Source organism: Neltuma alba, unplaced genomic scaffold (assembly GCF_004799145.2).
Source record: "Neltuma alba isolate B1F8T4 unplaced genomic scaffold, ASM479914v2 tig00012597_pilon, whole genome shotgun sequence".
NCBI lineage: Eukaryota > Viridiplantae > Streptophyta > Magnoliopsida > Fabales > Fabaceae > Neltuma > Neltuma alba.
In genome coordinates this window covers 1-25,251 of record NW_021637046.1, presented here as the reverse complement: position 1 = coordinate 25,251, position 25,251 = coordinate 1, and the positions used below count along the sequence as shown (strand labels likewise).

The 25,251-nt window shown below is 36.3% G+C and overlaps 2 protein-coding genes and 1 pseudogene across 6 annotated transcripts; all 3 read left to right on the top strand.

Moving 5' to 3' along the window:
* Positions 1-728: 728 nt before the first annotated feature.
* On the top strand, positions 729-13,246 carry LOC114729017 (uncharacterized). Of its 5 annotated transcripts, XM_028915958.1 has the most exons (21): positions 735-857; positions 1,002-1,090; positions 1,370-1,711; positions 2,126-2,447; positions 2,950-3,138; positions 3,306-3,389; positions 3,745-3,804; positions 4,412-4,456; positions 5,347-5,543; positions 6,123-6,599; positions 7,210-7,336; positions 7,423-7,620; positions 7,765-7,854; positions 8,330-8,392; positions 8,911-8,985; positions 9,079-9,129; positions 9,432-9,509; positions 11,615-11,749; positions 12,023-12,130; positions 12,877-12,942; positions 13,086-13,246. In XM_028915958.1, exons 4-21 carry the CDS (start codon positions 2,136-2,138, stop codon positions 13,152-13,154), a joined length of 2,424 nt encoding a protein of 807 aa, XP_028771791.1. In that variant the 5' UTR covers positions 735-857; positions 1,002-1,090; positions 1,370-1,711; positions 2,126-2,135; the 3' UTR covers positions 13,155-13,246. The 5 variants fall into 5 exon arrangements, with proteins under 5 accessions (XP_028771792.1, XP_028771794.1, XP_028771790.1 ...); XM_028915959.1 differs by having other exon boundaries at positions 729-1,090; positions 1,452-1,711; XM_028915960.1 differs by lacking the exon at positions 1,370-1,711.
* Positions 13,247-19,621: 6,375 nt separating this feature from the next.
* LOC114729016 (growth-regulating factor 5-like) lies at positions 19,622-20,969 on the top strand. The gene is made up of 4 exons (XM_028915956.1): positions 19,622-19,811; positions 19,917-20,325; positions 20,416-20,879; positions 20,962-20,969. The coding sequence occupies exons 1-4, from the start codon at positions 19,622-19,624 to the stop codon at positions 20,967-20,969; spliced, it is 1,071 nt and encodes a 356-aa protein (XP_028771789.1).
* Positions 20,970-22,470: 1,501 nt separating this feature from the next.
* Positions 22,471-24,387, top strand: LOC114729019 (mediator of RNA polymerase II transcription subunit 20a-like; annotated as a pseudogene).
* The last annotated feature ends 864 nt before the right edge of the window (positions 24,388-25,251 follow it).

The window sequence follows — 25,251 nt, the reverse complement described above, 5'->3', positions numbered from 1 at the left end:
GATAAAGAGGAGGGGGGACAGTCTTGCTTCCCACCCCTTCTTCTTATCCTCAAATATTCTACTCTATTCCATTATTATTTTTAAAAATGTTTTTTCAAAAATTTATTGTACTCATAAACAGGACAAATTACTCTTTAATGATGAAAATATATCCACACATTTTTTTTCCAAACAGAATGCGTGAAATGGAAATCAGGAAAAATATGTGCGGATGTGGAGAGTTTTTGTGATTCGGGTTTTGATTTGTTTTTTTGTGGAGGAATAAAACGTGGCAAAAGAACAATAAATGCAACAAAAAAAAAAAAGAATTGATTCGAGACTTGTTTTGGTTTGACCAGATCCCCGCAGTGCATCCAATGGCTCCATCAGATTCAGAACCGGGTCTTCACACCCCAGTGACATTGACCTAATTCTCCAAAATTTTCCCCATTAATAATTAATTAATTAATCGATAATTACAACTTTTTTCCAGTTTCACGCTAATTACACCGCCAGAGTGCGTGCTTTTCCACGCCACTGTCATAAGGGGCCATGATCCCTGCCCATCATCCAACGGCGTCGTTTCCGCCTTTTCGACCAGATGATATCATTAAATAAAATTGCCAATTATTAAATATTAAAAAAAGAAAAAAGAAGAAGGAAAATGCATAGGATGCGGTTGTTGCCAAACACAATGGAGTTGAACAGCGAGAGAGTGGACAGAAACGACACCAACCAAACAAGGCGTAGAAAGAAACTGACGTCCCTTGTTGTGTTGTGCAGCCTGCAGCTTTCCTTTCGCAAAAATGTCTTGTTCCTTCCATGGCCGCATCGCTTCCTTTCGACGCGCACGAGGCTTCTAGCTTCGCTTCTAACTCGTAATCTCAACCATTTGCTTCCGTCTCACCCCCCCTTTTTTTAATTGTTAAATTAAAAAAAATACCCTTTTTCTTTGCCCGAAAATTACCTGAAGTTGATCAATTAATTAAGATTTAATTCCTTCCCTTTTACCTTCCTCAAAGGTTGAAGCCCAGAGCTCTATAATGGCCGCCTCAACTCTTTCCTTCTCTGTCTAATACCTGCTTTCATTTCCTTATCCGGCTTTCGCGAGGTGAGCTTGTCTATTTCATATGTTTTTTTGTTTTTGCTTTTTTGTTTTTCACTCCTCCCTTTCCCCTTTGAATTTTGGCTGTTCTTATTCCTGCTGATGTATGCGGGAGATGCAAAATTTTCTCTCACTTGTGCTCATGTTTCATTCTTGAAGAGATGATTTTCCAAGTTCCGTCCTCTACCTTACTTTAAAATTTCCACTTCTTTACGTTTTTGTGGGGCACTTTCTTCTTTATTAATTCCCCCCTTTTTTCTTTTGTTTTTGGATACTTTTATGCAGTTTGGGACGTCAGTGTGGGATGCTTTGATTACATGTTTTTGTGCTGTTTATAGGTCTTGAGATTGTTGCATCTTGTCTTCAGGCTTTTCTTTTCTTTTGTTTCCCCCCTCCGTCGGAGCTAGCGCAGAAGAGAGTAAAAAATGAACAGAAGATGGCTGAGTGACGCATCCTATGAAGAAAGCTTGGCATCGGAAATTGTATTTTTGAGCTAAAAAAGAAAATTTACTTGTGCTTCTTTGTTTATCATGAGTTGTATGTGGAAGCGCTTGCAGATTTACGGTTTTTTCTGGAAGAAAGTCTAAGGAGAAAAGGGGAGTTAGAAGTGATGGGATCTCCGACCAAGTATTAGCTTCTTTTTGCCCCTCCCATTTTTCACTTTTCTTTCTAATTTATCAAATACTTAAAGTTCATATGGCCTCAGTACCTCTTGAAGTAGCTTGGACGGATGATAACTAGGGCGGTTACAATGAATGAAACCTCCAGTCTTCAAGAGTACATTAATAACATAAATTTGAAGTTTTAGCACTAAATGACTTGTTTGTGCGCGAATAATGAATTTCTGAGTCTTCAGTGGATGATCTGTGGTCTTGTTGGTAGCCGTGCTTATGGCCTGCCCTAACTTTGATGTATTTGATTGTTATAGACATTCATGATAGACTTGATATGTCAGTTAGCTGTAATTCTTGCTGTTGCCTTCTTTGAAATGTTGCTTTGACGATAATCTTGTTTATCTGAGTTCAATTTCATTATGTTTAGGTAGGTACAAATGTCTGGAATGGCAAAGGATGAAGATTCAGGCAGTCCCAGTTGGGCTTCTTCATTTTTTATGCAGACAACAGAGGATGTGGCAAGAGCCGTTGCTGCTGCTGCAACTGTTGTTAATTCGCCAAGGCCATCTGTAATATTTTCATCTAAAGATGATCATAGTAGTGGCAATCTTCAAAGGTTCCAGAATCATGTTTCAAAATTAATAAAAGGCTTCTCACGCACTTCTGATGTTAAAGTTGCAAATTACAATCCTGAAGTCCTAACAAGTCAGAAGCGACAATGGGCAGAAAACTTTCAGTTGCAGTACTTGGTAAAATATTTTTCTAAGATACACCAAAATTATATGTTCATTCTACTTGTTCTCTTCCAAACTAGAATGAACACCTGCGCTGTTTGTCATTATGGGGTCTGCTGCTTCTGGAATTGTGTGCGCCCCGGTCTTGTTTCCTTCTTGATTGTTCGTTTCTAAAATATGTTATATTTTTGGATCTGCTGCTATTTCTTTTTTGGTCCAATCCCTTGTATTTAAGCTGCATTTCATGCAAATTACAAAGACTACATAGGCTGCTTTTTACTTCCAGGTTTTCAGCTTATACCTCTTTCTGGTTTATCTCTTTGTTGTTTGGTTCTAATATCTATTAGTTGAATCTGCTGCTATTTCTGTTTGGTTCAAGTTTTTCTGCGGTCTTACTTCAAGGTTCACAGCATTCTCAGTTTTAGGCATTACACAACCTTCTTGTCTAATGACAAAAACTCATGAAACTGTGTTGTCAATACATTTTTCTCATAGATGCTCTTGATTGAGTGCGCAGGACCATAGGTCTTGGAAGGAGCCGACACGGCTGTTTGAAAGCATGGTGGTTGTGGGACTTCATCCTAATTGTGACATTCAGGCACTGCAGAGGCAATATGTTGAAAGAAAATCTGAAGGTTCTGGTAAATTTAGAAGTTCACTTGGCCATCAGAATCAGTCCCGCGTAGAACCCAGTTTCGAGCCACAGGTTCTTAGACTTCTTAACAGATCTTAGTTTATTATCAAAACTACCAGTACTATTACCATTATTATTACAGTTTTATTGTAATGATTGCTATTATTTTTATTCACTTTTTAAATTAATTTGGTTAAAATTGTCATATCATGAACGCTGCATGTTTGGACTTTTTTCAGGTCTTGTTTGTTTACCCTCCAGAAAAACATCTGCCTCTTAAATACAAGGATCTCGTCTCCTTCTGCTTTCCTGGAGGCCTCGAGGTCAGGAGTATGCTTGAATCTACCTGTATATATTTGTAGTATATCTGAGTGTTTGTGGTTGTTAAAAACCATTAAAAAAATCAATTTTTAGAGGGAAATTTTGTTTCTAGGGAGGTTGATATTGTTGAACATCATCTGTTAAACTAATTTAAATGTGCCTATTAAGTCAGAGTGCGCATCCACTGTTAAACTAATTAATTACAAGGTTTTACTCATTCAATTATTTGCCGCAAATGGTAGTTCATGACTTGATATATGTGAGGAGTCTCAAAGTTATCTGTTCTTGTATTTATTTATTTCTGCATATCTAGAAAGCTTTTGCTGAGGTCTTAATTTTTCCTGGATGTAATTGTAGGTTCGTGCTGTCGAGAGAACCCCTTCCATGAGTGAGTTGAACGAAATTCTTCTTGGGCAGGTAGCTTAGCTACTTTGTGCTCCCACTGATTCTACTTATTACTTTGTAGGACTTTTTTTTTGGGTTCATATTGGATTGATGCATGATCGTATTTATTCCTTTTGCCTCTTAACTAAGTGATGAATTGTGATATCCATCCTTGCTAATCCGATTTCACTGTTGAACTCCTCGGTAAAGAGAGTTGGAACCCTGTAATTCTAAAAGAATTTTGTATCCTCCAGAATTCTTCTCTTTGGAACATATTTTCACATAAGGTGCCATGTTCTGGTTATTTGAAATTTATGTCACAGTCAATCATAACTTTGTCATTCTGATCCTTGCTTTTCGTGGATTCTCAAGCTGGCAATTCGTTTCAGGATCATGATTCCCCAACCATTTTATACTTCCTATCAATTGAGAGTTTGTCTTTCTCAGGCTTTAGCTGTTGGCATTAGCATATATCAAACAGTTTGGGGTTGTTCTTCTTTTCCCATATTAACTATGTCAAAGCCTAATAATTAGATCTTGATTGACTTCTAACTGCTGTGCAACCATTCTATTTCGCCTTGCTGGAAATATTGTAATCTGTTAAATCCTGATTCCCTGAGGTGTGGTTTGTTTTCTACAGGAACACCTTAAACAAAGTGATCTGTCATTTGTATTCAGGCTACAGGTAGGTGCATCAATCTTATCTTTTACTCCATGTCCGCCATGCTTTTGCATTTCTTCTATGGATATTCTTGATTAGGCATGGTGTATATTTAGTTTGTGTTCTGGACTAATGAAAGGAGGCAGCTGGTCTGACAATTCATTGCCTCCATTTTGCAAATTAGACTATGTGCCTTGCTTACCAATACTTTTTCTGTCTAAAATAGGAGTCACTTGTTTACTATGTAGACATCTATGGAGGTTTAATTTTATAATCTCAAATTGTCTTAGGTTTACTATTTGACCATGGGAAACTAACATAAGTGAAGTGTCTTTTAGTTAGACTGGTGTTAGTTTGGGTTCTTGCTTTGGATGTACTTCTGATTATGTACCTTGGTCAGTATTTAGGTTATGTTTGTGGTTTACCTATGTTATGTGATGCAAAAAGCTCTTTTCAGTAATTCTTTTGAAGCTCTAAAAACTAAGTCAAATTGTTAGATTGTTGCTGTTTGAAAATATTTCATTTACTTGATTGTCTGTTCTAGGGCTGAAACTTCAAAACCTTGATAGAAGATAAAAAAAGATTGTCAGTTTATACCATTAAATTTTGGTTACAGTTAAAGGAATGAGTTTTATATGATGGCTCAATTTGCTCTCATGTCATTCTGAACTTTTACCTAATGAAGACACTGTCAAATAAGTAACTTGTCTGGTGAGTACCTAAAAAGTGATTGTTCCAGTCCCTGCCTGTGTTGGGAGATGAACAGAAAAATTTAGCTACCTTAAGATAAACGGATCAAATATTGTTGAGACAATAAAAGCTGGTCCATTACATTGCTCCTGGCTTCCAGACATTTTTTAATCCTGTCTTGGCACTTGTTTGTACTTATAACGTCTTCTTTTTCCCCCCAACAGGGTGCTGATAATTCAACACTTTATGGGTGCTGTGTCTTGGTTGAAGAATTAGTACAAAAGCCCTCGGGATTGCTCTCCCTGATTTCCGATAAGCAGCCACCATCATCTTTGAGACGTCATATATTAACCACACAGAGATGTTATTGCATTCTTTCAAGGGTCCCATTTTTTGAATTGCACTTTGGTGTATTAAATAGGTGAGTGTTTATACGGAGTTAACTGATGAGAAGTAGGGTGCATGCAGAAAATATTTGCACTTCTATCATGCTTTCAATGTATTACTTTTGGAGAAGATGGATCTGTTAACTGTCAAATCTCTTTTGTAGACACTTCATGCTCTATGAAATACTGAAATAATGTGTAAAGGAGTTTATTCTGATTGAGAGGGGGTTTCACTGGATTACTTCCTCGTAATTTCTTAAACTTCACGTTAGTATTTCCTATATTTTGTGAAACTATGGTTTCAAGGAATTATTGTTACTGAAGACGTTATATATGCCCATATTTCTGTTTGAGGAAATAAGTTATTATTGTCAAGTCTCATCAAATCATAGTACTTATATTTTCTAGTAGTTTTTTTATATATAGATTGGAAGATTGGGCCCTTTATGAACGAGTTATAACTTAGAAAATTTTTCCCTTTAAATTTTTTGGCAGTTGGCTCATATTGCTTGCTTCATGATCATGTACTCATTGTTGTGCTGTGTGATGCTTATAAATATTTATTTTTAATTTTATATGTATGATTTGACTCGTTTGTGCTAATATCTCTGTAGCATCTTCACCCAAGAAAGGCTAGAGCGGTTGACAAAAAGTATTGGAGATTTAAATTTAGAATTCGTTGAAGGTAACCATGAGGAGGAACCCCCAGAGGACAATCCTGAGAGCGTCTTGGTGGATACTAGACCAACAGAAGACAGAGCTGATGAAATGGTGATAATCCCAGACTCAAGCTCAGGAAATTCCATTCCTGAAAGCGTTGTGGGTGATGATAATCACTCAGAGCACCAAATGGCTAATGGAAAATTGCCGAAATTGAAGGAGAATGCTGGTGATGAAATTGTTGTACCAGTTGATTCTGAATCTGAACAGACAACTACCAAAGGTGAACCTGGCACTATGAGTTCTGAGGATAGTGATTTATATGGAGACACCTATGCAGCAAACAAGCAATCAGAAGATAAGCGCTTCCCAAATGCTATTCTGCCGCTATTGCGCTATAGCCAGTATGAAAGCTCTGAATCTTCCTGCAGGTATATATCATCATGACTGTCCAGGTCTTTGATTAGTATTTGTATGATGATGGCATTATGATATCAAACAGCAAAAGAAATCCGGACTTCCTTTACAGTTTTTAGTTATACTAGTAGTTAGTAGTAGTTAGTTATTAAAAGCTAAATATTGGTTATAACTATGAACTCTTCTTTTGCTAATATGCTAACATATCCTGCATGGCGGGGTGTCGCTTTCCTTGTTTTGTAAGTTGTATTCTGCGTTAGAAAACCTTATTATCTCCCAACATTTTGATAATTGTGGGGTAAAGTGTTTTATTTTGAAAAAAATCCAGAACATTTATCTTCCCCCCCCCCTTTTTAATCAGAGGGATTCATGATAAGGTTTTGAAGAACTAGTTTTCAATGGTGCAGAAACTTGGTGATGTATTAGCCCTGGTGATTGACATAACTCACACAGTGAGTAAATGAATTGTATCCATTGCTAACAAACGCAGCCCATTGTTTCTGTTTGTTCCTTCTATTACAGATGTGTGGCAGTTGCTTGCTTCCCTTTATTCTGTGTCATTTATTAGATTATTTCTCATTCTTTTTAGTGATGAAGCTTTTCTATGTTCTCTGCTTTTTGTAGTTTCCAAGGTTCACCTTGTGAAGACAGAAATTTTAGGAGTGATATTGATGATACTGAGACAGAAGAGGCTTCTATTTCTGGGCAAGAAGATTTAAATGATCTTCTAGATATTCTTGAATGGGCTAAGGTTTGCAGTTGTTATTTTTTTTTGCCTTTTGATTTTTTTTTATTGTTCTAATATCTTATTGCTGATTACCTTGTTCTGATTACCAGGAAAATAACAATGGACCATTACAGATTATAAGCGAGTATTATCGATTAGGTTGCCCTGCGAGGGGCTCATCACTTAGGTTTCATCCAATGGAGCACCTACATCCCCTGGAATATCATAGACAAGATGAGACTGTTCTTCGGCTGGCTGGTTCAACTTTTGATTTGAAATCTTTTAAAACAGGTCTGGAATGGGCTGAGGTATGTTGTCGTGATATATTTGACTTTGAGTGAACATTTGCTTTCATTCCTCTTTAGATGAAGGAGTTATATGTCCTTTAGGTAGTGCCATGTTCAATAGGCATATGCTTGTTCTAAAACATTGCACTCATTTCTTTTTGTCAGGCGCAAAACGCACTTCTTGCAGAGGAGGAGGCAACTGCATTATCTATATGGGCTGTAGCTTGCATATGTGGTACCTTAAAACTTGAAAATGTAAATTTTATGTCCCAATCTTAGGTTTCTATGGCATTGCAGTTCTTTATTATGCTTTTTCCCAGACATTCATTTTACTTTTCCTATATCCAGTGAGTTAGAACGGGTGAATTATTTTTTGATGTTGTATTTCTGTGGTGATCATTAGATCATGCTTTTTAACGGGACAAAATCAGAGAGGGGGAGGGGGAGAGAGCAGGGGGATTGAAATGTCATACGTTGGTCATATTGTTCAAAACCAGCATCTATTTGATTGTAAAAATATCACTTTATTAATTGATGTGGTTTTCACCTTCAAAGTGAAAATTGTATACAAATAATCAATTTGTTCCCTTACCCTGTAGCCAAAGCCAAATTAGAGAGAGAAGTTACATGGCAGTCTTCATTAATGATCTGAGTATAACAGTATTGCATTGCTTGTCTGGAAGTTTTACAACTTCATGTTGGTTCAATTGATTGCCTCTCCATGCTGCAGGTTTTAGCATTTTTTGCCGGAGCTCTGTTGGAGAAGCAGATAGTAGTTGTCTGCTCTAACTTGGTATGTTTAGTTTTTGCCCTTATTAACAGTGTTTTGAATACGATGATGTACCTTTTTTAACTGTTACTTCTCTGTTGTTTATCTCGATGCATTATCTAGGATTTTCCCTTGGGAAGGTTTGTTATTCCTCTATTGATAGGTTCCTGTCTTCTTGGTATTTACATTTGCTATGGGGTGTCTTTTCTTTACTGGTCGATGTGCTCATTCCTATTACGGTTGTTGCCTATTCCTAAGCATAAAACGCGTTAGTTGCTTGCATTTGCATCCATTAGCTTCACCAAAACACGTTAGTTGTTTGCATTCGCATCCTCTAGTTTCACGAGTTACTAATATTTGAACTGAATAAAGTGTGGCTAAGGTATTCCTTATTTGAATATTATTGACAATTGTGTTTGATACTTAATTGTGATTTGCAATAAACTGACATCCAAATTCAATCATGTATGAACTACTTGATAGGTATAAATTTGCAGCTGTTGGTTTGTTTATTTATAACTTTAGTTTTCTTTGACGATCAGGGCATCTTATCTGCTTCAGTCTTATCAGTTATCCCTCTAATCCGCCCCTACCAATGGCAAAGCCTACTGATGCCGGTTTGATTTCTCTCTCTTAAGCAAATAGTTATTAATCCACAGTATCATTCTTCTACCTATCTGCTGACATTTGATCCATGCTTGACCTGCCAGGTTTTACCAAATGATATGCTGGAGTTTTTGGACGCACCTGTCCCCTATGTAGTGAGTATCCTATTCTTCCTGTTACTATTTGACTTGAAGTCAGGTCATAGGCTGTTTTGCATTTGGGTATGCGTACTCTGTGCTTGCCCTTGTATACGTTCTGTACTGGATATGTCTTTCTAGAGCTTGCAAAACTTGTTTGTAATACTTTTCATACATGGAAAATATAGTTGAGATTTGAGAAGATAGGCTCGCCAATAGAAGATGTGCCTTTCAATTTGGTTTTGACCTTTTCGTGTCTTGGTTATTTCTGTTGATGGCATGCACTTCTGACATGACTGGCTGACGTATTAATTTTCTAGGTTGGTGTCAAGCACAAGACAAACGAATTACAGTCAAAGTTAACCAATGTTGTGCTGGTTGATGCCAACAGAAACCAGGTTTGTATCTCTTTCTGCTAAAATTCGTTTTGTCTTTTCCCCTCAGTTTATCATTCAATGTGCATGACTTCTCCTTTTCTACGGTTCTAAAGGTTTGTGTCCACACAAATTGAATCATTATTCTATGCATCATTCTCTATTTCAATTTCTCACCTTATTCTTGTGCAATGTTTTGGAAAATTTGTACTGCTGATGAACACCAGTGCCGTAGAAAATAATTTTGCGGCTAACTAAAAGACAAATTTACTTTGGAGTTTAAATTAGATCCACTGCGTGGTCTCTGGCTAATGGAATTACACAAAAATTCTTCCTAATCAGATTATAATCTTGCCAGAGTGTAAGCCTTAGCAAGATAGGCTACGGTTCTGGAGATAAACACATACATAGAACACCTTCCTCTGGTATTTGAGGAACGTCTCAAACATCACTCATGTATGCGTCGCCTCTCACTGATCCAATCACCCAAGATATATTCCTTGGTGCCTTGCTTCTTCTCTCACTAACACATCACACACCCCACAAGATTTCATCCTTGGCCCGTTGGTTATGGGGCCTATCAGATTTGACAGAACGCAAGTCTAACCAGATGGGATGTCTACATAGAAAATAACGGAAGACATACACTAGCATTCAAGAGGCTGGTCTTCTAATTCACTTCCTGATTTTTTACCCTATTCTGACCCAAAACACTATATGCATCACTCTCTTACTCTCAATCACATCTCACAAATCCCATGAGAATTCAGCCCTGGCCCAATGTTTATGGGGCCCATCCCTGACAAAGAAAAGTGAGCTGGGTAAGGTTTGAAACTGAATCATATTAGGACTTGGTAAATGGAAGATGGCCTTGTCATCACACGGTAGTACTGTGGAACAATAATATAATTACACAGTGCTGATAACACAATATTTATAGCTTCTGAAATTCTCCAGAATACGGATTGCTGATTATAAATACTGCTACATATGCTGCAAGGGTTAGGGATAACTTCCTATTGCTCTAAGAAATAGGCTTTTCCTTGTGCTAAATATTTAACCCAAGAAACCCAAACATCAACATGAGACAGAGATCATAAAAACCTGACTAGGGATTATAAAAATTACCACGGGGCATTTTATTTTCAAGAAATTTTCTTGTTTAATATCTTCAGGGTATTTTTCAATTTAGAATTTCTTTATTCATTAAAATCTGGATGTCTTCATTTTTAGTGACAATCAATTTGCCCCTCTTCATTTTTATCAATACCATTCTCCAATTAATACTCAAAAGTACAATTTTTATCTGAATATGGACTTCCATGGTTCAAAGTCTTAATCCACTTGAACTTTGTCGGCTTGAGAACCTTGTTGCCATTTTAAATTGGCAGTCTATCAATGGCTGTATATTGCCCCTCCATACCAGTCACAGAACATAAGAGAAATGAAACTTTCATGGCTGCTAAGATGAGTGCATGCGCACTGGCCAAAATAACAGGTTCAGCAATACAATACAAGATGAACAAGAGGAGGGAAAAAACTGCTTGGCAGCAGAAGAAAAGTTGATTATGAAAGATAAATGGGAAAATGAAACGGGGAATTAGGCATTTTTGTTTAAGAACCAAGAAAATGCCAATTTATTGTTCTTAAAATTCTTGGAGATGTGAACTTAATTTTCCAAGAAAAATGTTATTAGTTATATGAACAACTTTTCATGTCTGCTTTTGGTTTTCAGCCGAAATGAAAATAGGTAGTGATAAAAGCAAACTCTCTCTGAGGCACCAAATATTAAGTTGAGTAAATTGAAGCATTTGAGCTGTTTACCAAACCTGCCAATGCTTAATGTTTTTTAACCTTGTCAAGCTTAACTAACGTCACAATGAGGCCTGATGTCGAAACTGTAACTGGGGTGTTTGATGTCAGAACTATGCTGCTTTTATTCTTCTTTTCCAAATCAACATTGGTGAGCTCAGTGGTTTCATCTCAGTTGGTATTTGGAAAATAAATAGAAGAAAAACAAAGGAGTAATTATAAAAGTATTCTGACGTTGGGCTCATGTAAGCCAAAATGAATGCGGCTTAATGCCTACCAAAGTGGTTTCTGGACTTACTGCTGTTGTGTTCCAATAGGTGAAGTCATCAACAATGCCGCTGTTGCCCCGACAAAAAGAACTAGTCTCTGCTCTACGTCCTCATCATGCAAAACTTGTAGGGGAAAGTTACTTGGCTAGAAAAAGGCCAATGTATGAGTGCACCGAAGTGCAGGTGTGTTTTCTCCTAATGATCTCTTGGATCATTTCTACTTTTGAGCATGTTGAACGATATTATGGATGTCAGTCTTGTTGTGATGCCATTATATGCTAAACGATTTAAAAATCAATTTACATTCTTGACCTTTTAATTTTGCATTATGCTGTACATCTCCAGAAGAATTCTGAGGGTATTTCAATTTGTGAAGAACTTTCCCTTGTTGTTATGGTCTTTCTCATATTATTAGTCACCGTGTCATCAAATTCTTATGTGTTGATTTCCCTGCAGGTTGAAGCTGCCAAGGGCTTCCTATCAGTGTTGAGATCTTACTTGGATTCTCTTTGCTGTAACATTCGTTCCCACACAATTACTAATGTACAGTCCAATGATGATAAGGTCTGTGTTTTCTCCTCAAGTTAAATCTAGTTTGACATATTGATTTGATGGCCTTCTTTCATTCTCATTTCTTTTAGCTGTTTTAAGCATGTCTGGAAAGTAAAGTAAAATCTATTTAAACAAAGTCTTTTATAGTGAAAATGTGTCCTATAACACCACTGCAAAACCTTATTTTTGCTTGCAAGTAATTTAGCTGTTTTATGGCCATCTTTCATTCTCATTTCTTTTAGCTGTTTTAAGCATGTCTGGAAAGTAAAGTACAATCCATTTAAACAAACAACAAAGACTTTTATAGTTAAAATGTGTCCTGTAACACCACTGCAAAACCTTATTTTTGCTTACAGGTAATTATTGACAAAACCAATGAATCTAGTGATTTGACATGCATAATCCTGGAATATCTAAGACTCTTAACAATGCATTAGTTTAAGGTGTGCGCCGCTTATTAGGCTATTGATGCTAAGTCTGAATCATTATTTCAGTCTCCCTTGGGTAACGGATGACAGGCAGATAAACTTGCTGCAAGTTGCCATGTTCAGTTAGCCAAAAAAGGGACACACACTAACTCTCTCTCTCTATACACACACATATATATATATATATATATAAATGCAATATTAGAGACTAGATCGTATAAAACGGGAAATTGTATCCGAAAGTTGTGCATTGAGGCATGCCATCATTTATGAAGAGCATACTGTGATGATTACTAATTTTGATCTTTTTCCAATAACTTGCTGCTCCAGGTATCCTTGCTTTTGAAGGAAAGTTTCATTGATTCGTTTGCATATCGTGATCAGCCTTTCATGAAGGTATGTTTCCTGAGCTCGCGTTTTAATTATGTGGAAAAGAGATTCCCTTCTTGTAAGCAGTGATATGAGCTAAGTTGCAAAATCTGTCTGATATTCTACTAATTTGGAATATATTTTCTGCATTTGTTCCTTGTGCCAAACAGCTCTTCGTGGATACACAGCTATTTTCTGTCCATACAGATCTTGTTCTTTCTTTCTTCCAAAAGGAATAGGGCTGCCTGCCAAGCTAAAATTTCTTGGAGTGGTACTGCCTTGCTGCTAAGATTAAACGTAAGCTAGTCATTCACCCAAAAAAAAAAAAAAACGTAAGCTAGTCATTGTATAATTTTTCTTGAAATTATGATTGGGTTTAAATTATATCCATTTGACATGCACCCCAAGTCTCCCCATTCCTCCTTAATGTATTCCTATTTTTGGCTTTTCGCGGGACCTGTAAATAATTAGTGAAATAGTATATGAAAGCTATAAATTATTATAGGGGTTTACATCATATGTACATGACAATTTTCCCAGCACTATAATGAGAGGCTGTGAACCATATCATGCAAAATGTAAGTAGTGCCTATAAATTTTCTTTTTATTATTTTTTGGTTATAATTTTCATTTTATTTTGTATCAAATATCTCTGTGCAGAACAAGTATCTCTTCACTAATCCAGCCCCTACCGACTCACCAACACCAGATATCAAACTCTTTAAAAGCCCGACGACTGAAGACCCCAAGCCTTCCATTAATGAGCATAAAATATAAAAATAGAAATGGTGAAGTTCACTTTAAATTTTATATAATATTCAAAACAAAATGGCTAACTGTTTAGAAAATAGCAATTGTCTTAAGAGTCACTCGCTATGCGGAAAACAAAAGGTTATTTCATTAACCCACATTGTGAAACACAAACTTATGTAGAAATAGTGAAGGGTAACCAAACATTTTTGTGAGTTTATTTATGGGAAAATTATGTACAGATCTCACAGAAGAGATTTTATTCATCTAAGATCTCATGAAATGGCAAAATTACTGACAGGTCCTAAGGGACTTTAGAGTAATATATTTTATTTGTAAAATGACATTACTGCCCCTCACATTCTAAATTCATATTTGCTCTGTCGTTGCGATTTACAACCTCAGCAGTGACTATGAACAACCCAATAAGAAGATGTTAACAACTTAAGCAGTATTCATTAACAACTTATTTTATAGAACCACATAAGAGTAAATTATAACCAAATAATATAATACAACAACTTTAACACTAAAATAGGAAGTTTTTCGAAGCCATTAAGAACTTTAACTAAATATACTAGGATTATAACGAAATTTTAATGCCGAGATCTATTAACAACTTTAACAGTAAGTATTACTAACCCAAGGAGAGTTGTTGACAATTTAGACAGTATCTGTTAACAATTGACTTTATAGGATAATATAACCTCTAACAACTATATAAGATTAACTTTAACACTATTTAGTTATAATTTAGTTAGTTATAGTTAGAGGTTATATTATCCTATAAAATTAGTTGTTAACAGACAATGCTAAGATTGTTAACAGTTCTCCTTAGGTTATTAATACTTACGTTGAGGTTGTCAATAGATCTCCGTATTAAAATTTTGCTATAATCCTATTGGGTTTAGTTAAAATTCTTAATGATTTTAAAAAGCTTCCTATTTTAGTGTTAAAGTTGTTGTATTATACTATTTGGTTATAATTTACTCTTATGTGGAGGTTATGTGACCCTATAAAGTAAGTTGTTAACGAATACTGTTTAGGTTCTCAACACCTTCTCATTGGATTGTTAATAGTCGCTGCTGAGGTTGTAAATTGTAATGACAGAACAAATATGAATTTAGAATGTGAGGGGCAGTAATGTCATTTTACAAATAGAATATATTACTCTAAGGTCCCTTGAGACCTGTCAGTAATTTTGACATTTTGTGAGACCTCAGATAAATAAAATCTCTTTTGTGGGGCATGTGTGTAATTTTCTCTTTATTTATTCTTCCGGTAGTCGCATTTATAACTGTCATCAATCCCTGGCATTTACCTTACCACTTCTATTTCTCAACATTATAGCTTGATCTCGGTAAAAAAAGTATAATAGATAATGAGTGTTATGGTTTAAAAAAAAAAAAAAGCCCTGAACTTTCACTTCTCACCAAAAAAAAAAAAATAAAATAAAATAAAGGACATTGATATCTGATACACAGGGTCATACACCGTGTGGGAGAGCAAGGAGTGAAGTATTAAATGGATAATAAAGAGGCTTGGTGGGGTGGTCCATGAAATGAGCAGGAGGGTGGCAGGGTGCTGGGTGGTAGCTTTAAAACCAGATGGCTACAGTAAAGACACTGGGATTTGGGGCACCTGTGCGTGCCACTCTCTCTAACATTTTGGTGTGTTTTTGTACCTTTGATCCTTAAATGTCCCCTTGTTTTCGGTAACTTGGTTTCTTCCTTCTGCTCTTTCACATTTAAAGCTCTTTCTTCCTTGTGTACTTGCATTTCTCTCTCTCTCTCTCTTAATTCCATTTTTGAAGCTGCATGCTTTGCTTTCCTCTTCCTTTCACTCCAACCCAATTCTTTGCTTTCCGGTAAATGCCACAATTTGTTTACTTTCAAGTCTACGTTTATTTAGGTGATACACTAACCACGTTCATACTAGTATCTAATTATTACTACAGAATCATATAACTATGTTGTTAATAATTCTAATAATTTTATGTTTTTATTAAAACTATGCCGGATTTAAATGGACAACGTGATTTCCATATTTGTCAGACTTGTTTTGTCCTATATTTTTGGACTAAGATAAGACTTGGTATTCTCTTTGTCCTCCTTAACCCCATATATATTGGATGTTTGGATGGAGATTGGAGAGAAACTCAGAAAAGATAGGAATGAAAATAGTTTCTTTTTCTTGTTCAAATAACAAGGAAGCAACAATGGAAGGGGCAATCTTATAGTTTTTAGTTTTTAAAACAAAAGACATTTGGGAGAGGAAATATGATTTCAATAATCAGCACAAATGAAGAAAAAAAAATGAAGAGGCATGAGAATAAATAAGGTATATCTCCCCATTTAGCTTTAAATGTTAATTATAATAATATTTGATTGTGTTAATTACTTATGGAATCATACCAGTTTATTTTAATTATTAAGTAAGTATCACTTTTATATTTAGCAAACCTTTTTTGTCATGCTAATCTTTTCTCGTTTTGATTTTATTGGATGCCCCAATTTTTTTAATAAAAGATACAGTATAGTATAGGTTGATTATATTATTAAACTAACACAGCAGTTTTTTGCCAGAAAAATATCCACTGTCTAGCTAAGGTGTTTCATCTTTATTCATAAATAACCTTTGAAGTATCTTGAAAGCACAAATATAGAGTTTTCCAAATTAAAAAAAAACTATTAAGAAGACAAAATCAATTAAAATATGTGACAAGTAATTAATTCACAAGTTTTTGAATTTGAGCTTTTTATAAGTGATAACATACAATATCAAATTTGTGATCTAGCGCAAGTAAAGGCTACCGTTTGCTATTAAACCATAGGATTATTAATTGAACTCAAGTATGGAGAATTTTACATACATATACTTGGATTAGATTCTGAGAATAAATTTTCAAAAGCAAAAAATGAATTATGAGAATAAATTGTTAGAAGTTGTTCCATTCTATCCAACTATGGTTTAGGTATCCATATCAGATTTGACCAGACCAAAATTCAATCTAAAGTGTGGCTTGCTTTTTGAACAAGTTGGGTTTGGTAGCCTGTGATCCATTTGATCCAATGGGAACTCGATTTTGGATTAGACTGGACCACCTTGAGTATCGAATCGGAATAGATCACTAAATTTTTACACATCCTTACCAATAATCTTATAATAGGAGTGAGCATTCGGTTATTCAATTTGATTAACAGTGATAACCGAACTAACCGAATAAAGAAAATGTACATATTTACATAACTGAATCGAAACCAAAATGCAACTAATCGAAATAACTTCGTTTCGGTTAGCTAGTTTATTCAATTAGTGGGCTTTTTTTTTAGCCTTTTCTATTCCAAACAGTATGACAGTAATCTGTATAACATACTAAAAGTCCAAACACTAATAATCTATTTGAAAGCCCATACAAGATCCAAAAGAGCATACAAATTGATAACAAATTTAAATTCAAACATAATAAAAGTCTAAACAAACAAACTACCAATGCAGCAACATTAACATTCAAAATTTTAGTACAGCATAACAAGAGTCCAAATAAATCCAACTAGCCTCCAAGCTCTCTTTATATGTAACATAACATGGTTATTCGGTTTTTTAACAATAAGGGAGACTGCTCAAAAAAGGAAAAGAAAAATAAGGAGGCCGGTCAAAAAGAAAGAAAATAGAGAAAGATTAAAAAATAAAAAATAGTTTTTTAATAAATTTTGGTTATTCAGTTATAACTGAAATACTTTAAAAGACACTGAACTGAACATCGATAATTGAAATAACCAAAATAATTAACTGGAAAAAAAAACCGAATTAACCAACCGAAAAATTGAATTAAATTTGGTTAGATTTAGTATTCAATTACGATTCGATTTTATTCACCCCTACCTTATAATCTTACGTGACATGAAAATTTTGTTGTAAGTGAGAGACTATAAGTACGATCTCATTTCTACTGTTCTGGTAAAAAAAAAATTCTCATTTGTAATATCATACTGATTGTGGTAGTGTGTACCCATCTAATTCAAAAAACGAAAAAAAGAAAAGAAAAAGAAAGCCCTCCCAAACACTCAATATTTTTTTTTTGACCGAAAACCACCCAATAAGTTGGAACTTTGCTTAAGTCGAGACATTAGAAAAATGAAAAAAAAAGAAAGTATTTTCTTGAAAGGATTATAATGAAGTCACAAACAAGGAAAATAATTAAAAGCAAATTTCAGAGGTTATCATTCTCGCTATAAGACTTGTCATTATAGGCTGTTAAGGTTGTTATTGAGATTTTTTTAGTAATTTTTTTTCATGTAGAACTTGATTGTAATTTTTTGTATTTTCTTAAACCGGAAAAAAAAAGTGAAAAAGGAATGGACCTACCAGTGGCAGGAGGATGAGAAGAGTGCTAAAGAATGCATAACAGTACAGTACTGTCCCTGCCATTGTTTTCATTACAGGAATGGTTGCCACAGAATTCAATCCAACCAAACTTGTTCATTGCCTCTCTCTCTATCTCTTCAAACCTTCTGTTGACTCATCCCGTTTTTCCTGACTCCACGTTCTTATCTGCAATCCACCACCCACAAAATCCATCACTTTTAATCTTTTCCCTTTCCCTCTACTTCTTTCTATCTCGCTTTAACCCAACTAATTAATTACCACCTCTCTTTCTCTCTCTCTCTGTACTAATAATAACAACAAGGTTTGCAGAGAGCAATTAGTAATAAGTTTGACTGTGAAGAACGTATAGTATTTTGGGAAATTGATGACAGTCAGAAAACATGATACTACTATAATATATCAGGAAAGCCTATGAGTCTATTGTCGCAACATGATATGGACATGCCCTTAGTTTATGTTGTCTTCTGCGGTTCTGCCACTCCTAAACAAAACTGACCAAGTTGCTTAACACGTGCTTTGCAGCCCTTTTTCATCATTAAACTAATCTATAATCTACATAGCTAGGCTTAATTAAAAAACAGAGTTCAACAGATAACTTTTGTTGGAGGGAACCTTGCAACCAGTTTATTAATTACTAGGAACAGTAACGTGATGAGTGTGTGTGTGCTGTAAGGGCCAAAAGTGGGAGTGAGTGAGTGGCACTCTCAATATGGCGAGATGGAAAAAGGCAAGGAGATGGTGAGTGACGGGGTCTGAGACTCTGAGGTAAAGGAACAGAAAAAGTAAAAGAGTTAGTAGCAGTAAAAGCTGAAACCGTACAATCTTCTCAGACAGGCATTACCTTCTGGGAGAGACCAGTTCTTCAATTCAATAATACTACTCTCTCTCCCTCTCATGTACAAGCTGCGATACCAATAAAAACTATTTCCCTCTTTTGTTTTGTTTTGGGGTCTTTGCTTTTCTCTCTCTTCCCCCCTCTCCCCCCTTTAGTTTAAGGATTTCCGTGGAGATATCAGAGACAAGAGCCTGACACAAACGCAGCTTACCTGCTGCTTCTGCTGCTGCACCTGCAGAAGCAGTATCATCAGAGAGGTGCAGTCATAATAAGATCAGAGAAAGAGAAAGGCATGGCATGCACCTCTGAATTCAGAACCACTAGTTTTATTCATGTACAGAAGATTCTGCAACCCAATGGTCCCTGAAATAAATATACCTACTCTACTACTCCTCCATCGCCTATTTATCCATGTTACATTCATGCTCATCTCTATACTGCCATACGCATATCTGACTCGACATATATAACGTGGTAGTATTCTCTTTTTTTTATTAAACATTGAATATTGAAGTGAGACGAGAAGAATCCCCACACACCCTGCTGCTATTGCTCACCGAAAAAGCCGACTCCGCACTGCACTGTCAAGTGTGCTAATTTAAACCAGATCTGTTTCTTTTGTTGCTTCCTATCATCGCTCTTGTGATTCCGTTTCTGTGTTTTGTTTTTTTCTCTCTCTCTCTCTCTCTCTCTCTCTCGTCCTAGTATCTATCTCCCACTCTCTGGTTCGTGATGAACGGAGGAAGGAACAGGTTCCCTTTTACTCCATCACAGTGGCAAGAGCTTGAGCATCAAGCTCTTGTTTTCAAGTACATGGCTTCAGGTATTCCTATTCCTCCTGATCTCGTCTTCTCCATCAAAAGGGCCTCTCTCGACTCTCCTCTTTCTTCCAGGCTCTTGTCTCTCCCACCTCATCAGCACTGTAAGTTGTTTCTTCTCTCTTTCTCTGTGGATGAATTTAGGCCTTATATAACAGTTTCGTGCTTAAGGATGTTCGAGGAATTAATGGGGTTATGTTAATTAAAAGTTGGGTGGAACTACTTGGAGATGGGCCCGGGAAGGAAGATAGACACAGAACCAGGGAGGTGCAGAAGAACGGATGGGAAGAAGTGGAGGTGCTCCAAAGAAGCTTACCCAAATTCAAAGTACTGCGAGAGACACATGCACAGAGGAAATAACCGTTTGAGAAAACCTCTGCAGCAACAACAACAAGGTTTTAAAACAACGTTAAACCCGCCTACCAACAACACAAATTCCTCGACAATCACAAAAAGCAACAACACTCCTTCACTATCCCTCACAACTCATTCTTCATCCCTCTCACCTCTATCTGACCCCACCCACAATCATCATTCCTTCCTCTATAATCACCAGCCTTCAAGATCTTCTTCATCTGGTTTCAGCTTCTCTTTACAAGATGATAGTGCTTCTCACTTGTTAGTGACTTTTCTTTTTCTTCTCGTTTGATCCCTGGTTCATGTTCTTTGTTAGTGATTTTTGTTTGCTTGCTTGTGTGTTTGGTGAAGTAGGAATAGTGGTTATGTTTATGATGGGCTGAAGGAAGAGGTGGACGAGCATGCTTTCTTCACAGAGCCTTCTGGGACGATGAGAAGCTTCTCTGCTTCATCAATGGAAGATTCTTCGTGGCATCTCACCCCACTCTCAATGAACTCATCGTCTTCCTCGAAACAGAGGAGCTACTCTGGTTTGTCCACCGAGTACTCTTCTTCCTTGCAGCTTCAAAATCAGAACCTTGGCGGAAGTACGAACCAGCAAGATCAAGATTGCTACATGCTGGGACTGGGGAAATCAGAAGAACCTCAGAATCAGAAGACTGTTCATCGCTTCTTGGATGAATGGCCCAACAAAAGCAAAAACTCGTGGCTTGATCTGGACGACAAATCATCCACAACCCAGCTTTCAATTTCCATTCCCACCACCACCTCTGACCATGGCCGTTTTCCAAGCTTCAATTTCAGAACCCACCAAGGTAAAAAATTAATCAAACACACATACCCAACACCACTTTTTTCTCCTGTCATATCTCTAAAAATTTCCATTGATTTTTGCAGATGCTTGAGGTTTCAAGAATGTGGTCCCTGAATGAAAGGCCAATAATGTAAGATGAACTAAGTGGGGTTCATCAGATTCTGTCAGGCGGTCTTTTTCTCTAGAATGTGTTTAAATGCAAGATCAAATGGATGTGTCTCCGTGAAGGGGTCCAATGTGTAACGCAGTGGAATGCCAATGCTAATTCTAATTCTGTGTAGCTTTTTCAGTTCTGTTCTTTCTGTCATTTATATTATTCTAAATTATTGTTTTGTAATTTACCTCACCTGACATTTAATTCCATGCCTTTTATCTGTTCTTTTCCTTCCCCTGTTCCTCCTCCTGCATCATCAGATGGAAATTACAGTCTTTGGCGGGTATTTTGTTTATTAATTTTTTGAAAAGAAATATTTATCTATACTGATAATAACGATGCTAAACACTATAACGGACCTGAGGCCAACAAAAAGAGTGTTACGTACTTGTCTGGTAACCAAGTTATTTTTAATTTAATAAGCTAAATTACTCATTTGAAATTATATGAGTATATATATATATCAACAATCGCTAAACAAAATATGATGCTCCTTAATTTCGGACATCATATGATAATGGGCATGATTTGGGTTGAAAATCGTCCTCACATACGTTAAAATACGTAGCAAGAAAATTTGACATTTATAGGGTGTTAAAAGAACTACCATAGTGTGTGTGTAATCCGCATAAATTAATAAATTTTATTAAAAAAATGACTAAAGTGCAGATAAGATACTACCTCCGATTATAATTATAAGAGTGATTATAATTATAAGAGTTAGTTGATTAATTTGAGGAGATTAAGAAAATAAGGTAAGTTAGTTATTTGTAAAAAATATGTGTTGTCTTTCCTAAAATATCCTTACTAATTAAATTTATTGATTAGAACTACCATTATTAGAGGGACTATTTTGAAAAAAAAATACATAAATATAAGAGACAAAGTGAATTGAGATCTTATAATTAGAATCAAAATAAAAATCAAACGAGGTCTTATATTAAGACCCAGAAGTAGTATTTTCGAAGCATGCATGAGTAATTCCCCTCTGCAATTTTTTAAGTGGAAACAAAAAATATATATACACACATACATAAAAGACAATTACAATAGAGTACTTAAGTTGGTTATTCTGCTTATAAATTGCATTGCAAAAGTTTGCAATGATGAACAAAGGAAGGTTCCCCAACAAAAGGTTTCCGCAGAAGAAATAGTAATAATACAAGTGTATATGCTAATATGTGCTTGCCGAGAAAATTAATATTTTTTTTTAATGTATTTTCATTAGGTCTCAGTTATTCTGGGGTTTGCAGAGATCAGTGGTATTGTGAAGGACTTTCGAAAAAATAATATGGACCCAGGCCTGACCAGCCCATATGCCGGATCATTCTTGCCGGGCCAGAGCCGGACTCGCAATTTTTAAAACTGGGTCTAGTCGGATCCTCTTGAAACGACGACGTAACATGCTGGGTGGTGCCCCTGCAACTGCAAATCCATTCGCTGCCTTCTGGATTCGCGAGTGAGAAGCGGCGCTGCCTAGCAATTTACAGAGCGGAAGTGCTAGTGGTGCTTCCTTCAAGCTGGAGGATGACTGTCAAATGGTATTAACGAAATCAAATGATGGGTTTTTCCCTTATTTTCGATTCTTTTACGAGTACCCTACCAATAGTCAAATTTCTAATCTTTCGTTTTTCTTTTTTGGTTTTGTTTTAAGGGTTTTGCACTGGCAGCCCAACGCAGGAACTTTGGTGAATAGCCAAATTCTTAATGAAATTTCTCAGTGCGTTGAGAGCATCAATGGTGTCAAAGACGGAAGATGGAAAGCGACTCTAACATTCTATCGACCCAATTTACGAGGTTCTTGTCTAATGGCATTGTTAATATGTTTGAACTTTGAAGTCTTATTCATTAAAACCCCTCCGTTCCCGAAATCATGCCACCTCAATTCTGAATAATGCTGTTATTGTACTCAGACCCGTCGCTGCAGGCCGAATTTCCGCGTGATTTTCTGGGGATATCGCTTCTAGAGCAACCTCACAAATACTACTTCATAATTCGCGGCCAGAGGATCGTTCTTGAAGCAGATTCTTCAATTCTGACTATAATGGAGAAGCTGCAATCGTACAAGTCCAAGGTGGCACTCAATTTCGAGGTAGTTTTGCAAATTTGATGGTTTGCTTGTCTTGAAAGTTGGCATGCTCCTATAAATATTTTTGATTGACAGAAATATTCCCTTTTGGACTTGTGAGCTTGGTGGTTATTATGTTTGTGCTGAAGTGTTTCTAAATGTTTATCCTAATGGTGCAGGGTGTGGTGTATAAACTTGGTGACTTTCAGCTGAAAGTGGAAAAGTTGCCACTAGTACTTCTGAAAGCCTGAGAGGAATTGTGATGGAGGTAAGAAAACATGAACCTTGATCTCACACACACACACACACACCCACCCACCTTTCTCTAGTTCGTTTCTGTTGTGTATCTACTTGAGATCGATACATGCTTGGTATTTGCTTTCGTTAGAAAGCTGTAGAATTTAGAAATTGTTAGAAGTTGCTGGATGGGGCTGTAATCTATACCATGCTCTATATGTCAGAAGCATACATGTCATGCAGAATTCATTTTCTTCCATCTATGCTCAGCATTCAGTTTTCGTCAATTCTGAATTAACTGTGTCATTTGTTTTACTTTCCAAAGAAAAACACTTCTTTCCTTTTCACTTCTTGATTATTTTTTTGTTGGTGGGGGGAGAGGAAAAGAATTTTGGTGTTTATACATGACTTCTATGTTTCCATCTGACTAAGACTGCTTGAAAGTATGGTGAAAAATGGCGAAGAATTGATGCACTGGATCCACTACTTGATTTTTCCCATTATTCCAGAACAAGAATCTGTAACTGAAATGACGGTGGTACATCTGGCAACTTCGATATTGGATTTTGTGGGAGATTGTAATAGCGTGTTTGCTTTTAGATAGGTCTTTTCCGTCACATGCCGCAATTAATATATAAAGTTGATTGTAGTTGAGGTTTTGAACAAGAATCGGTAACATGGATAGTCCTCCTGTATAATATATCATTGGGATTGTTTTCCTTGTGCCGCTTGATCACAACCTATTTGACTAAGAATGTGCTCTTGGAAATCTGTAATGTTAAGTGGGCTAGTGAATATAAAAATGGTGTTGTGAGCAGCCCATTTCTTGTTGTGGTGGAAAACAAAGTGGAATATCTAGAATTTTTTCCCCCTCCTAATCTACCATTCCCTTGGAATTATTTGTCCTAATCATAGTTTTGTTGGGTTTTTTTATAGTTGTTCTATGTTTAATGTGTTTGAAGTTTTCTGCAGTTGAGTATCTCCCCATTTCATCCATGGAGAAATCTAGGCAGCTTATGGAAGAATTCCTTAACATGTGGCGAGAAATAGTGTCAAAAAATCATTACCAGGTCAATTCATGCACGTGGAACCAAATTACGCAGAATATGGTCTGTTGGATAATATACTTCGCAACATACAGCTGTTCTGTATGCTACTGCGTTCGCCCAACTCATTGTACAACAACAAGCCGGGCAGCCTACGAGGAATTAGGGAGACGAATGGGTTCTATTTTCGCCTGTTACTTGACTGTCTGTTCTCTTCCCTCAAGTAATGTTTGAATCTAGGAGAATCGAGAAGAAAAGAAAGAGAGGTTGGATTTTACTCAAGGGAAGCGTCCAGATTAAGCTTTCCTTCTCAATTTTCTGGGACCCAAAAAGTTGAATACCATGCTGTCTAGCTTCTATGTGATTTTGTATTATTGCATGCAGCCACCTGGATCACCTTGGTTTAGCTGGTGAAGTGGGAAAAAAATTAGGCCTTGCTAAGAGAGGTGAGGGAGAAAGCAGCAAGGATTATCCAGATGCTCTTCTGGTTGTGTTTGTTGCCAAAAGAAACAGAGCTGTTGCGTCCTTCAAATTCCCCCCAGGGAAGAATTGTGATTCAATGTCTTTTCAAGTATATAGTCATCTAAATCTATAGTCATGCTACCTCCGTTGTTAATTATATGACCTCATTTATAATCTACAAACAAAGTCTTATAATTAGAACCAAAGGTAGTATATTGTGTTTTCCTCTTATTGATCAAACTGCTGCACGCGCATCTCCTTAGTTTTTATTATTGATTCTTGAATCTTGATTGGTAATGATTAAATTATATTATGGAGCATTACATCGTCACTCTTATTGGCGGCAAAGGGTCGTATTTCTAACGGTTAGAATCTCAGACAGACTAGGTATTTTCTGTTCGTTTGG